The sequence below is a fragment of the Wolffia australiana genome, chromosome 3 (genome assembly GCF_029677425.1).
Source record: "Wolffia australiana isolate 7733 chromosome 3, ASM2967742v1".
In the NCBI taxonomy this organism is placed as follows: domain Eukaryota; kingdom Viridiplantae; phylum Streptophyta; class Magnoliopsida; order Alismatales; family Araceae; genus Wolffia; species Wolffia australiana.
Window position 1 is genome coordinate 14,457,887 of NC_135837.1, and position 14,730 is coordinate 14,472,616.

Consider the following 14,730-nt stretch of genomic DNA (forward strand, 5'->3'; position numbering starts at 1 on the left):
CGGGCCAGATATATGTATCTGATCAATGTTTTTCCAATTGTCCTCAATAATTAATTCATTAACATATGAATCTGCTCAATTAAGGAGAAAAAATACATCTTATAATATTTATATTAAGAAAAACAATATATTGCTAAAGAAATAAAATGTGGAGCCCTGAACTTTATTATTCTCACATTCAATATTACAAATAGAGAGAACTACATGAACCTTCCCTAACTTGGCCTTTAAAAATTAATTTACTATGTATCCTTTTCAAATACTTACGCTAACATGAGGCCACTTCATTTAAACTTGAAATCACCAAACAAATTTGCACATTATGCTCAATTTTCATCTATCACACCATTGCCAGATTATTCAGGTAACTCAATTTACAATTTACAATGCAAGTTTTTTCAAACAGTACACATAAAAAGGGGGCAACCTCATTTGATACCCCCTTTCTTCTATTCAGAATGTTTTACTTTAACAAATTTTTGTATTGTTAGTGAACACGAACGAACATGAACACGAACGCAATCGATTTTTTCGGCTGTTCGTTCGTCAATGAACACTGTTCTTTCGAAGACGAAACAAGAACTTCCCTACCCTATACTGAGTTAAGCGCTCGGCTAACATTGTGGATGGACTAAATGAGAATTGCGTCACCAGGACAGTAATTAACATGTTTGACGTGCAGAGAGAGTGCGTTCAAATTGTATAGAGATTTTTTTTCTTCTGTAGAACAGAGAGAATTAGAGGTTAATGCCAAGGAAAATGAGCGAAGTTCGTAGAACTGCAGATGACAGAATAGATTGGAGAAGAATCCTAGACCGAAATCGCGAATCAGAAAGAGGATACGACCTCAATAATCATGATTTTCAATCAATTAAATTATTAAAATCAAGACATCAATAGCGGCAGATAAGAGAAATTCCTCGCACGATCAATCAGAAACACACCGCTGTGGAATCCGCCGCCCCTCTATAATCACTGCCTCCGCGATCCGAAACCTAAATAGAGTTCATCCGCCAACAAATGATCGAACATTTGAAAATCCCGATTCAGCGAGCCTGCGAAATCCAGAACAGAGTACACGACCTCAAAAAGAAAGATCCACAACAAATTCAGCATCAAAATCAACACTAGGAGCAGCATAACAACGATAAATCGATCGGAAAATTACTGTAGACAATTCTTCCACCAAATCAGCGACATTGAGCGTAATCTCGGCGTTAAAATGAGCAAATGTCCCAGATCTGTCCGCTATCAATCCGAGAGAACTCAACCACTTAGTTATTCGTCGGCCAATCCGTCGTTCGGCTTTTATAGCTCCAGGACACCCCCCAAACTGTAGACAGAACAATAATTATTATTGATTACCTCATTTTAAAAATAATTTTGCTATTTCTTATTTTTCCTTTGGATACGTGTCTAATTCTTAGGACGCCAGCTGTCACAAGAAAATGACAGCGACATTTAACGGGCAGTGGGCATTCGTGGCCGTCTATATTCATCTTAACGGTGGAGCAGAGCCCAGGATTACTGGGGTATTGGAAAGTTCCTAGTTACCTGGAAAATTTTAAGAAATACATTTTTATTTGTTATTTTATGTAGTTTCCTGTCCCTCTTTCTCAATTATTTCAATTCTCAGGGGAATTTCCTAATAAATATTTGTATTGGGTACTGTACCTACTGAAATATTTTTGCTATGAAAAGGTTCTGTTCTTTTCGAGTTTACTAATATTTAATGTCAAAGAATTTCCCTTAGTTTTCGGAACTTAAAAATTGTTGTTAAATATTCATCAAAGTCACCCCGGGAATCTCACTATTGCCTGACAATGTCTGGCATCCACCGATTAATCGCGGAATTTATTATTATTCAATATTTCCGTAGATTTTTTAATAACAGAAAGTCAACGATTTGAAGCGCCGATGAACTACCCCAAAAAATTTGATGCCTGGTGAGGAATTTCTCATTTATTATTGGCCTTGGAGCTATACTTTTGATCATATTCATGCGAAAGAGAGAGCGATGGATATAGAGGGCCGAGGAAATAATTGATAATACACATGATGACGACAGGGAAGATAGATAGATAGATAGATAGATAGATAGACCAATCGAAATATAGATACAAAGATGAACGTGAATATGAGCGTTTGAGAGAAGTGATAGTGATAGAGAGAAGGGTAAAAATATGATACTGGTGGGCATCATGGATTGACATTTATGGTCTGATTATGAAAAGTGGATCACAATGGTAAAAAATAATGAGTTGCATGAAATAATAACAGCCATGATGATGATGACGCGCAAGAGGCTAAACTAAAGGGAAGATATGCATGTGATGTGATAGCAGTATAGATAAGAGAACGGGGTGACTCATAGACAGATAAATTTATGCATATGTAGATGGATAGAGGGATGGATATATCGATAAATGGACTATAAATTGATAGATGGATGAATGGATCATATACACACATATATGTATTGATGATAGAATGACGATGCGATGGATGATAACTGGAGATTATCGGATGACAAAAATGTCAAATAGGATAGAGAGAGAAAGAGAGCGAGAGGGCTACAACTCTCCCAAATCCGCTAAGGACAAGAATCCCGACTCTCATAATACGATTTACTAAAATAGGGAGTGGGTAGCAGGTTCGTTGACTCCCCAACTCTCTCTCTATATCTCTCTATCTCTTTCTCTCTCTACAGATCTCTCTCGATCTCTTTCTCTTTCCATATTTCTCTCTCTTTCTCTCTCCATACTTCTCTCTCTTCCTGAACACAAAACACGAAATACCTGAACTTGTCTTTCCAGATTTGCCTTAGTCCCAAAGACGTCGCCACTTTCCAATTTTCCCCTCTATCTCTTTCTTCCCTCCGCCCAAATACACGAGAGAAAGAAAGAGAGAGGAAGAGAGAGTGTGTGTGAAAGGGAGAGATGAGAGAGAAAACGAAAGAGAGAGAAGGAAAGAGTGAGAAAGAGAAAGAGTGAAAGGGAGAGATGGAGAGAGAGTGAAAGGGAGAGAAAGAGAGAAAAAGAAAAAGGAAAGAGAGAGAGAGTGGGGATGGGAGAGACAGAGAGAGAGGAGAAAGTTAAAGAGAGAGGGGAGGAAGAGAGAAAGAGAAAAACAGAAAAAGGGAGAGAGAGAGAGAGAATGGGGATGGGTGAGACAGTCAGACAGAAGAAGAGAGGAGAAAGTGAAAGAGAGAGGGGAGGAAGAGAGAGAAAGTGAGAGAGAAGGAGAATTGGGAGGAAAATAAAAGAGAACTGGGAGAGGGAGAGAGAGATTTAGTTAGAGGGAGAAAGGGATAGTGAAAGAGAGAAAGGGAGAGAGAAAGAGAAATAGAGAATAATAAAGGGGAGGAGAGAAAGATATATAGCTAGAGAGAGAGAAATAGAATTGGGATAGAGAGAGAAAGGGAGAAAAATAATTGGGATAAAGAGAGAAAGAGAATAATAAAGGGAAGGAGATATATATATAGTTAGAGAGAGCAAGAGAGAAAGTGAAAGAGAGACAGAAAGGGAGAGAAAAAGAATTAGGATAGAGATAGAAAGAGAGAGAGAGAGAGAGAGAGAGAGAGAGAGAGAGAGAGAGAGAGAGAGAGAGGGAAGAAAAGAGAGTTATGGTTAGAGAGAAAAAGGGAGAGAGAAATAGATAGAGAGACGTGGGGGGAGAAAGAGGGGAAGAGAGAGAGAGAGAGAGAGAGAGAGAGAGAGAGAGGGAGAGAGAGAGAGAGAGGAGAGAGAGAAGAGAAAAGAGAGTTATGGTTAGAGAAAAAGGGAGAGAGAAATAGATAGAGAGACGTGGGGGGAGAAAGAGGGGAAGAGAGAGAGAGAGAGAGAGAGAGAGAGAGAGAGAGAGAGAGAGAGAGAGAGAGAGAGAGAGAGAGAGAGAGAGAGAGAGAGAGAGAGAGAGAGAGAGAGAGAATTGGGCAAAGTTTCCTGTTTAGGGGTTTGGGGTGCAAAGAGGGTAAGGTCTGTGGATTTGGCTAATGGCCGACATCATCGGGCCTAACCTTGCCCGCCAACGGCTGCCCATGCCCCGCCGAGGGGCAAATCCGGAAACTCGATTTCCAGCCGCCAAATCAGCAGTGACGTCATCGCTTCCGGCGGCGCCCATCCCCGGTCCCACACGTGCGGTAAGGGAGCTGGATGGGAATAGAAAGACCCGTCGGCGATGGGGCCCGCAATTTTGCTGGTACACAGCTCCTAAATAAGCTCCACGTCACCTCGGTGGGGACCACATGACCTTAAAGATACCCCCTTGACATCCTGGAGTCCTCTCTCTTCCTCTCTCTACATTTTTCTCCCCATCTATGACTCTCTCTCTACATTTACCTCTCCATCTATCATTATATCTCTCTCTACATTTTTCTCTCCATCTATCATTCTCTCTCTCTACGTTTACCTCTCCATCTATCATTATGTCTCTCTCTACATTTTTCTCTCCATCTATCATTCTCTCTGTCTACATTTATCTCTCCATCTATCATTATACCTCTCTCTACATTTTTCTCTCCTTCGATCATTTTCTCTCTCTATCTCTATATTTATCTCTATCATTATATCTCTCTCTACATTTTTCTCCATCTATCATTCTCTCCCTATTTTTCTATCCATCTATCGTTCTCTCTCTCTCTTTATCTCTCCATCTATCATTCTCTCTCTATTTTTCTCTCCATCTATCATATCACTCTCTCTTTCTCTATTTTTCTCTCCATCTATCATATCACTCTCTCTCTTTCTCTATTTTTCTCTCCATCTATCATATCATTCTTTCTCTCTATTTTTCTCTCCATTTGTCACTCTTTCTCTCTCTATTTTTCTATCCATTATCACTCTTTCTCTCTCTATTTTTCTCTCCATCTATCATTCTCTCTCTCTCTCTCTATTTTTCTCTCTACAGTTTTCTACCCATCTATGCATTTATTTTTCTCTGTCTCTCATCCTACATTTTTCTCTCTATCTATAAATCTATCTATCTCTGTTTCTCTCTAGGTATTTATCTACGTCAATAATTCATCTCTCTCTACATTTCTCCCCGTCTACAATTATATATATATATCACTGTTTCTCTCTCAGCATTTTATCTCTCCATCTATCATTCTATCTTCATTTGTTTTTCTCTCTACCTTTTTTCCTCCATGTACAATTTTCTCTATGTATAATTATATCTTCCTTTGTTTCTGTCTCTACATTTTTCTCTCATCTAATATTATATATATATATATATCTCTGTCTCTAAATATTTATTTTTTTCTCTACATTTTTCTCTCATCCATCATTCTATCTCTCTCTATTTATTTTTTCTCCCTCTATAGTTCTATCTCTCTCTATTTCTGTATCCACAATTTTCCTTCCATCTATAATTCTCTCTCTCAGTTTCTCTTATTTTATCTCATTAATTTTCTCTCTCTCGTTCACTCGCTCCTCATTTCTATAAAATATTCTCTTTTTCTCATTCTCTCTCTCTCTCTCACACTTTTTTCTTCAGTAACCTCTCTCTCTCCTACATGTTTCATTCTCCTACTGGGTCTTCTCTACTTCTCTTTCTCTCTACTTTCGGTTGGTAAACATGCGACGCTGTCTCTGAACCGCGTACACCTCTCTCTCTCTCTCCCTTAATCTCTCACTTTCTCTTCCTCTCTCTCTATCTCTTTCTCTCTATAGTCTATATCACCTCCTCTCTCTTTCTCTCCCTCTCTCTCTCTCCTTAATCTCTCACTTTCTCTTCCTCTCTATATCTCTTTCTCTCTCTATATCTCTTCCTCTTTCTCTTTCTCTCCCTCTCTCTGTTTCTCTCCCTCTCTCTCTTTCTCATCCTCTCTCTCAATCTCTTCCTCTCTCTATCTCCTTCTCTTTCTATCTCTCTCTCGTTCTCTTCCTCTTTCTCTATCCCCTCCTCTCTCTCAACTCTTCCTTTCTCCCTATTTCGTCCTCTCTCTCTTTCTCTATCTCCTCCTCTCTCTCTTTCTCTTCCTCTTTCTCTATCCCCTCCTCTCTCAATCTCTTACTTTCTCTCTATTTCGTCCTCTCTCTCTTTCTCTATATCCTCCTCTCTCTCTTTCTCTTCCTCTCTCTCTATCCCCTCCTCTCTCTATCTCTTACTTTCTCTCTATTTCGTCCTCTCTCTCTTTCTCTATCTCCTCCTCTCTCTCTTTCTCTTCCTGTCTCCTCTGGCTCTCTCTCTCTTTCTCTTCCTCTCTCCTCTGGCTCTCTCTCTTTTTCTCTTCCTCTCTCTCTCTCACTCTCTATCTAATTTTTTGCTCTCACTCTCTATCTCTTTCTCTCTCTCTCTCTTTATCTCTCTAATTTTTTCCCTCTCTTTATCTCTTTCTCTCTTGCTCTTTGGCTCTTTCATTCTCTGTCTTTCTTGCTCTCTCTCTCTCTCTCTCTCTTTCTCTTCCGCTTTCTTTCTTTTTTTCTCTTCCTCTTTTTTTTAATTCGTTCTCTCTCTCTCCCTCCCTCTTTTATTCTCTCTTTCTCGCTCTCAATCTCTTTCTCTTTCTCGCCCTCTCTCTTTTTCTCTCCCTCTCTATCTCTTTCCCTCTCTCTCTCTCTCTCTCTCTCTCCCTCTCTCTCTATCTCTTTCTCCCTCTCTCTATCTCTTTCTCCCTCTCTCTATCTCTCTCTCCCTCTCTCTTTATCTCTTTCTCCCTCTCTCTCTCTCTCTCTCCCTCTCTCTCTGTCTCTCTCTTTCTCTTTCTCGCCCTCTCTCTCTCTTTTTCCTCTCTCTATCTCTTTCTCCATCTCTCTATCCCTTTTTTCCCCTCTCTATCTCTTTTTTTCTCTCTATCTCTTTCTCCCTCTCACTATCTCTTTTTTTTCTCACTCTCTTTCTCTCTCTCCCTCTCTCCCTTTTTTTCCCTTTCTCTTTCTCTTTCTCCCTCTCTCTCTATCTCTTTCTCTCTCTCTCTCTCCCTCTCTCCCTTTTTTTCCCTTTCTCTTTCTCCCTCTCTCTCTATCTCTTTCTCCCTCTCTCTCTATCTCTTTCTCTCTCTCTCTCCCTCTCTCCCTTTTTTCCCTCTCTCTTTCTCTTTCTCCCTCTCTCTATCTCTTTCTCTCTCTTTCTCTCTCTTTCTCTCCCTCTCTCCCTCTTTTTTTCCTCTCTCTATCTCTTTCTCCCTCTCTCTCTCTCTCTTTCTCTCTCTCTCCCTCTCTCCCTTTTTCCCTCTCTCTTTCTCTTTCTCCCTCTCTCTATCTCTTTCTCTCTCTTTCTCTCCCTCTCTCCCTCTTTTTTTCCTCTCTCTATCTCTTTCTCCCTCTCTCTCTATCTCTTTCTCACTTTCTCTCGCTTTCTCTCCCGCTCTCCCTCTTTTTTTCCTCTCTCTAATCTCTATCTTTTTCTCCCTCTCTCTCTATGACTCTATCTCTTTCTCTCTTTCTATCTCTTTCTCGCCCTCTCTCTCTTTCTCCCCCTCTGTCCCTCTTTTTTTACCCTCTCTCTCTTTCCTTCTCTCTCTTTCTCTCCGTCTGTCTCTTTCTCGCTCTCGGTATCTATCTCTTTCTCTCTCTTTCTTTCTCTCCCTCCCGGTCTCTCTGTCTCGCTCTCTATCTATATCTCTTTCTCGCCTCTTTCTCTCTCCCTCTCTATCTCTCTCTTTGGCTTCCCCGCCCCCCCTCTACTTCATTCTCGTTCGCCCCCTTTCTCTGTCACTCTACAGTTTCATGTGTGAAAAAGGAATTTTTCTTACGCGCGGTAGATTACTATCCCTCGGGCAGAGTTCCTGCTTTGAGGTTGACTTAAGCCCCTATTAATACTCCCCTACCTCCTGCTACCTCCGTCTTCGAGATCTCTCTCTCTCTCTCGTCTATACTCCCCACGAACATCTGTCTACATCTTCTTCTTCTTCTTCTTCGTCTTACCATAATCATCATCGCCATCCTCTTTTCCTGATTCTGAGAGAGCGGTCCATCTCTCTCTCTAACATCAGTTTGGGGGGGAGATGAGCTTCCTGTGCATGATGGAGGCGAAATTGCCGCCAGGATTCAGGTTCCACCCCAGAGACGAAGAGCTCATCTGCGACTATCTCGCCAGAAGAATCGCCGGGGCCGGCCATGGCGACGGCGTTCCCTTGATGGTCGACGTCGACCTCAACAAGTGCGAGCCATGGGATCTCCCCGGTAACCCCCTTATCTCTCTCTCTAACCATCCCTCTCTCCTCAATTCTCACACTTTTCTCGCCCCTCCCCTCTCTCTCTAAGCGTGATCTTGCAAAGAGGCCGCCGATCTTTGTGCACGCATACACGCGATCTCTCTCTCCAGAGCATGCGATTCTTGAGAGAGAATCTAAGGTTCTCAATTGGCTACCAATTTATCTGCCTATTTAGCATAGTCCTCAATTCGCCCTCTCCAATCCATCTCAAACACCCGTTTTTCTTCTTCTTGATTACCCTTGATTTCTAGGAAGAGCGTTAGGAAGAGATTATTCCAACATCTGATATTACTCTAATTATGGCTCTTAAACCTTAGTTAGAAGGCTTGATCGGGTTGCCGTCCTGGTGCAAGGAGTGAAGGCTTGGGCTTCCTCCAGGACCGGTGCAGCGGTATTAATGCCATAATTGGAAAATTAGGAAGGTTGGTTTAATTAGTTCTGGAAAAATTGGGAAAAAACTGAATCAGAGGGTGATGACCTTGTTCAAAAGATGAGATTTTGCGATCTGGGTTTCTCAGGAAAACATCTTTTTTTACCTGATATTGAAGAGGATAATATTTCTTCCAAATCTCGAGATACGATTCCTACCAATCAACTGGTTGGGTACATTTGTTTCTCTCCCCTCTCTTGATTTCCCGAAAAGAAGTACCCATCATTGACATAAGAGCCCCTCCAAGACAACCTCATCTCAGTCAGGCCTTCTTTTGCCCTCTTGATCCATCCATATGCAGCGGCAGGAAAAAAGAAACCCTAACCTCAATCCTACCCGCACCGCAGGTAGATAGATACATAGATATGCACAAGATTCATATCTATCGAAAGATAGATAATTTGATAGATGGATAAAGATAAACATAGATATAGAAAGATATATAATATTTTGATATATTTATAGAGCGATAGATGGACGAAGACTTGCATCGATAGGGAGATATATAATATTTTGATAGATAACTAGATAGATAGATAAATAGGTAGAGGGTTACGCGTAGATTGTATCTGTCAACAAAAGGTAACTATGACCATCTATATCGATATATGGATATAGATAGCCATAGTTACCGAAAGAATTCCAGCTACTGAATGATAGATGTGAACGGAAATATATCCATAGAAATATAGATCACTAGATAGATAATTTGATGAATAGATAGATAAGTAGGTAGAGGGTTACGCGTAGATTACATCTGTCCAAAGAAAGATAACTATGACTGTCTATATCCATGCAACTACATATATGGATATAGATAGCCGTAGCTACTGAAAGAATTACAGCTATTGAATGATAGATGCGAACGGATTTATATCAATAGAAATATAGATTACTGGATAGATAGCTAAATGAATAGATAGATAGATAGATAACTGGATTGACAGATCGAAAAAATAGCAAGCAAGATAGATACAGAGTAAGAAAGAAAGAGAGATAGATAGATAACTGGGTAGACAGATCGAAAAAATAGCTAGCTTGCCAGATTAATTGAGAGATAGATTGATCGGTAGATTTATAGATTGAAAGATAGATTTATAGATAGATAAATAGAGAGATTGATAGCTAGCTAGATACATACAGAGAGAGAAAGAATGAAAGATAGATAGAGAGATGGATGGTAGACAGACAGACAGACAGACAGATTGATAGTTATAAAGAAAGAAAGAATGAAAGATAGAGAGAGAGATGGATGGATAGACAGACAGACAGAGTGATAGTTATAAAGAAAGAAAGAAAGAAAGAAAGAAAGAAAGAAAGAAAGAAAGAAAGCAATAGATATATAGATAGATGTGAGGAAGAGAGGAGTATGTATAGGAATATGGACGACTGAGATGGGTTGGCTTGACTGTGTTAACCAGAGGCGGCGTGCGTTGGGTCAAAGGAGTGGTACTTCTACAGCCTGAGGGATCGAAAGTACGCGACGGGGCAGCGGACGAACAGGGCGACGGTGTCGGGGTATTGGAAGGCGACGGGCAAAGACAGGCAGGTGCAAGATCCGCGCCGGGGTGGGCTGGTGGGCATGAGGAAGACGCTCGTCTTCTACCAGGGCCGCGCCCCCCGCGGTAAGAAGACCGACTGGGTCATGCACGAGTTCCGGATGGAGGGTCCCGTCGCCCTCAAGTCCTCCTTCAAGGTACCCTTCTCTCTCTCTCTCTCTCTCTCTCTCTCTCTCTCTCTCTCTCTTTCTCTTTCTTCTTTTGTTCTCTCTCTCTCTTTCTCTTTCTTCTTTTGTTCTCTCTCTCTCTTTCTCTTTCTTCTTTTGTTCTCTCTCTCTCTTTCTCTTTCTTCTTTTGTTCTCTCTCTCTCTTTCTCTTTCTCTCTCTCTTTCTCTCTTTCTCCTCTTTCTCTTTCTCTCTCTCTTTCTCTCTTTCTCCTCTTTCTCTTTCTCTCTCTCTTTCTCTCTTTCTCCTCTTTCTCTTTCTCTCTCTCTTTCTCTCTTTCTCCTCTTTCTCTTTCTCTCTCTCATTCTCTTTCTCTCTCTCTCTCTCTCTCTCTCTCTCTCTCTTTCTCTCTCTTTCTCTCTTTCTCTCTCTCTCTCCCTCTCTCTCTCTCTACCTCTCTCTCTATATCTCTCTCTTTCCCTCTGATGTCTATCCTTCTCTTTCTCCTTCTCGCTGGTTTCTGTCTTTCTTTTTCTCGTTCTATCTGTTTTCCATCTTTCTCTCTCGTTATCCCTCTTTTTCTCTATCTATCTATCTATCTATCTATCTATCCATCGACCTATCTCTATCTCAATCGTTTGCGATCATCCTTCTTTCTCTCTCTTTTTCTCCATTTCTATCTTGTATCTATCTAGACCTTAAAATTTTCCGATCACCCTTCTCTCTCTCTCTCTTTCTCCACGTCTAACTATATATCTTTCTCTATCTTAATCTTTTGCTATCACCCTTCTTTTCTCTCTTTCTCTACCTTTATCTATCTACCTATCAATCTATATATTTATCTCTAACTTAATCTTTTGTCATCGCCTTTCTTCCTTTCTGTTTCTCTATCTGTCTAAATCTATCTCTTTCTTAATCTTTTGCGATCACCCTTCTTTCTCATGCATATGTCGTCAGATTTCTCAGAAAAAAATTAGGGTTTGTGAGGGTTTAGTGCTATAAAGTGGAAGAATATACTTATGATGGTCAAGTGAACAGAGAAACAGAGAGAGGTTGAGGACCTCTGCTGTTGATGCACGAAGGCAGTGATGTTGGATGAAGAGACAGTGCGTGTGAAAGAGAGAATTTACAGCTGGGCAAAGGAAGAAAGTTATGACGGTTAGATGAAGAGAGAGAAAGAGGGATTAAATCCTGTACCTTGAAGGATGGAGATCAGGGAGATGTGATTTAAGATTATGGGAAGGACATATTTATGGTTCATCCTTCCTTTGTTATATTCCCTTTTTCCCTCGATCTTCTGATCATTAGATTCATTGGGGACCGTTATGAAGGTTAGATGAAGAGAGAGAAATATGGAGATGGAAGAAGTATGGAGATCATATCTGGGTCTATCCTTACTTTGCCCTGTTCATTTTTTCACTCGTTCTTCTGATTATTAGATTCATGGAGTGACGGGGAGAGAGAAAGATAGGATGCCGGTGTGTAAAAAAGGCCGAGGGTTGATGTAGATACATTGATAAAATAGAGAGATGTAGACGTGGTTCTAGAGAAGGTCAGGATTTACAAGGACCCACCCATCAATTAGCTGAATCCACCCTTAAACTAATGTTTCTTAATTTTTGAACCCCTGTTGTGAGAAAGAGACGTAGTAGCCTCGTGTGAACGAAGGTGGCCACAGCGGTTTGGTAGAGAGAGAGAGAGAATACAAAGAGTAGGCGTAGTTTATACTGTCGGAAGGCGACTGATACCCACCCTCCACCTGCCCTATTCCTCAATTCCCTTGATAGAAAGTATTAACAAAGAATTTTAGTGTGAGAGAGACTACGAAAGAGAGAAAACAAGGTGCAAATCATCTGATTTGTGGATACTTTGAGAGAGATGTGTAGTGGCAGCGGTGTTAGGGTTGTAGTCGGTGGATGCAATAGAGAGAACGATAGGCTAGGTCCAGATGAATGCAACCTACTTCTCTTGCCCCAATTGTCATCGTCCATTATGTCACAAAAGACTCGTTGACAAAGATAGATAAAGATAGACAGAGAAAGAGTTCTATTTTATCATTGGGGGATGATATGATTGTCTGAAACTCATGGGTTTAGTGGTTTTTGGATGGGGACGGTGAGGTATGACTGGCCGATGAGTCCATAAGAGGGGCTTGTCAAAAGGAACAAGAATCGAAGAGAGCCATGAAAATATCGAAGTAGACGAAACAAAGTCTATAGGATAAGTATATTCGTATGGAGGAAAAGAGTTGAAATGACGATGAAGATGACTAGGGCTAGGGTTACATATCCAGAGGATATTTCTTATCACACACGGAATCCACCCCACCATCACCCATGCACCGTCGAGTGTTTCTCAGAGCTTTCCTTCCTCTTGTTGCTTTCAGAGCCCCCGTGGCGGATGTCCTTCCCTTCTATATTACTCACTAAAGGCCATTTGTCGCCAAGAAATTTCTTATAACTTGGCTGTTAGCTATCAGTTGTATCATGCAACATGGGCATGACGTGCAGTGAGAAAGATAGGTAGTAGTTGATGAGTTGTCCTCTCTTGAAGAAGTTGGAAAGCCACTAACCTAGCTTTCTTTATGGATAGATAGATAGATATATATTTATATATCGAGAGAGAGAGAGAGAGAGAGAGAGAGAGAGAGAGAGAGAGAGAGAGAGAGAGAGAGAGAGAGAGAGAGAGAGAGAGAGAGAGAGAGAGAGAGAGAGAGAGAGAGAGAGAGAGAGAGAGAGAGAGAAGCTGAATCTTGGAGGTCAACATCCTGCCAAAATGTTAAAAGAGAAGTAGCACCCTTGCTATGGGCTATGGCTTTTAGCACAGTTACTTTTAGCACACTGCCATGTTTAGAAGAGAAGTAGCACAACACTCTTGCCCTTTCTATCAGCTATAGCTTTTAGCACAGTTTCAAATTCTCAAATTCTAACAAGGCTAGCAGAGCCTTGGGCAAGAGTGTTGGAGGTCAACATATTGCCTAAATGTTATGAAGAGACGTCGTGCCCAGCTATAGCTTTAGCAGAGTGGTTAGTGCTCAAATTCTAACTTGGTTATCACAATCGTGGGGGAGAGTTGGATATAAACATCCTGCCTAAAAGTTAAGAAGAGAAGTAGCGCCGTTGCTATCAGCTATAGCTTTTTTCTAGTGTACAGCATTCAAATTCTAACATTATTAGATCCTTGGGGGAGAATTAGATATCAACAATCTATCTAAATGTTAAGAAGAGAAGTAGCGCCCTTGCTATCGGCTATAGCTCAATTTCTAAGGTGGGTGCAATTCTTTGGTTCAGGAGGACTGGGTGCTGTGTCGGGTGTTCTACAAGAGCCGGGGGATCTGCTCCAAGCCCGGCGATGAGAACTGCTTTGACGACACGGGATCATCCTCCTTGCCAGCTCTCATGGACTCGTTCATCAGCTTTGAGCACAGCCCCCTGGCCTTGGACGGTAACGAGCAGGTGCCCTGCTTCTCCAGCTACACCACACCGCAGCCACAGCCACAGCCACCACCGCCGGCGCTACCAACTCTTGCCGGGCCCTCCTCTTCTTCGGCCCCTGACCTTGGCCCTTATCTCAACCCCTTCCGCAGCGAGAAGAAGGCTATCAAGGCAGTTCTAGACCACCTCACCAAAATGGGTGGCCAATTGAAGTCTGAGCCACACATCCCCCATGAGGCCAGCTCTGAAAGCTACCTCACCGAGACTGGGGCTGCTTCTATGTGGAACCCTTTTTGACCTCCTCCCCAGGAGACTTCACTATCATCATCCTCATGTGTCTATTTTTTTATCACTAGGGTCACTGTTCTCCTGCTCCATGGCTAGGGACAGCCCCCCATGTACATACTAATTGCTATTGGACACATACTTAAATAGTAATCCCAGCAGAATGCGGGAGAGAAGACTGTAACTGATAAATTAATGCATGTTTTGCACTGTCTTGTGAGTTGTGGCCTCCCTGGACTCATCATTTTGGTGATGGGAATCGATGTGTGAATGTGCCAACTGTGAGAGAAAGTTGGCAGCAAGGTGAAGTGTCGTTCTTGCCAATGGCTGAAAACGACTATGCCTTCATTTTTCAGTTTTAGGAATTTGATGATATAGATGGCGAAAGCGTACTGGATTCCTCTATTTTATTAGGTATGCTGAGATCATGATTGAGTTATTGAAAGTTTAGGTGGGCCTCATGCTTTTAGAAAAACTTAAATGTGAAAGCTACATACCTAAATAATATTATAATAATCAGATTGCTACCGACAATCGCCCATTTTCTGTTTATTTCGGAGATGGGAATCTTCTCTGTCCATGTGACACACTCTCTCTCTCTCTCTCAATCTCTCCCTTCCTCCCTACCCATCACCATATATATAAAAGAATACATTTTCAAAAACCTCTCTTTCCCAGCCAATCGTTCAAAATAAAGCTTGTACAGAAGCTTGCACAAAATAAACACCTCTTTATATTTTGTTCTAATGGATTTCATCT

At 41.4% G+C, this 14,730-nt stretch overlaps 1 protein-coding gene and 1 long non-coding RNA gene across 2 annotated transcripts; one reads left to right on the forward strand and one right to left on the reverse strand.

Annotated features, from left to right (window-relative positions):
- Window positions 1-821: 821 nt before the first annotated feature.
- LOC144700408 (uncharacterized) lies at window positions 822-1,482 on the reverse strand. Its single transcript, XR_013580750.1, has 2 exons — window positions 1,169-1,482; window positions 822-1,055 (listed from the first exon to the last, which is right to left on the reverse strand). It is a non-coding gene; the product is annotated as an uncharacterized LOC144700408 (long non-coding RNA).
- A 6,318-nt stretch (window positions 1,483-7,800) lies between these two features.
- Window positions 7,801-14,171, forward strand: LOC144700995 (NAC domain-containing protein 21/22-like). The gene is made up of 3 exons (XM_078572624.1): window positions 7,801-8,126; window positions 10,010-10,284; window positions 13,543-14,171. Exons 1-3 carry the CDS (start codon window positions 7,949-7,951, stop codon window positions 13,981-13,983), a joined length of 894 nt encoding a protein of 297 aa, XP_078428750.1. The 5' UTR covers window positions 7,801-7,948; the 3' UTR covers window positions 13,984-14,171.
- The last annotated feature ends 559 nt before the right edge of the window (window positions 14,172-14,730 follow it).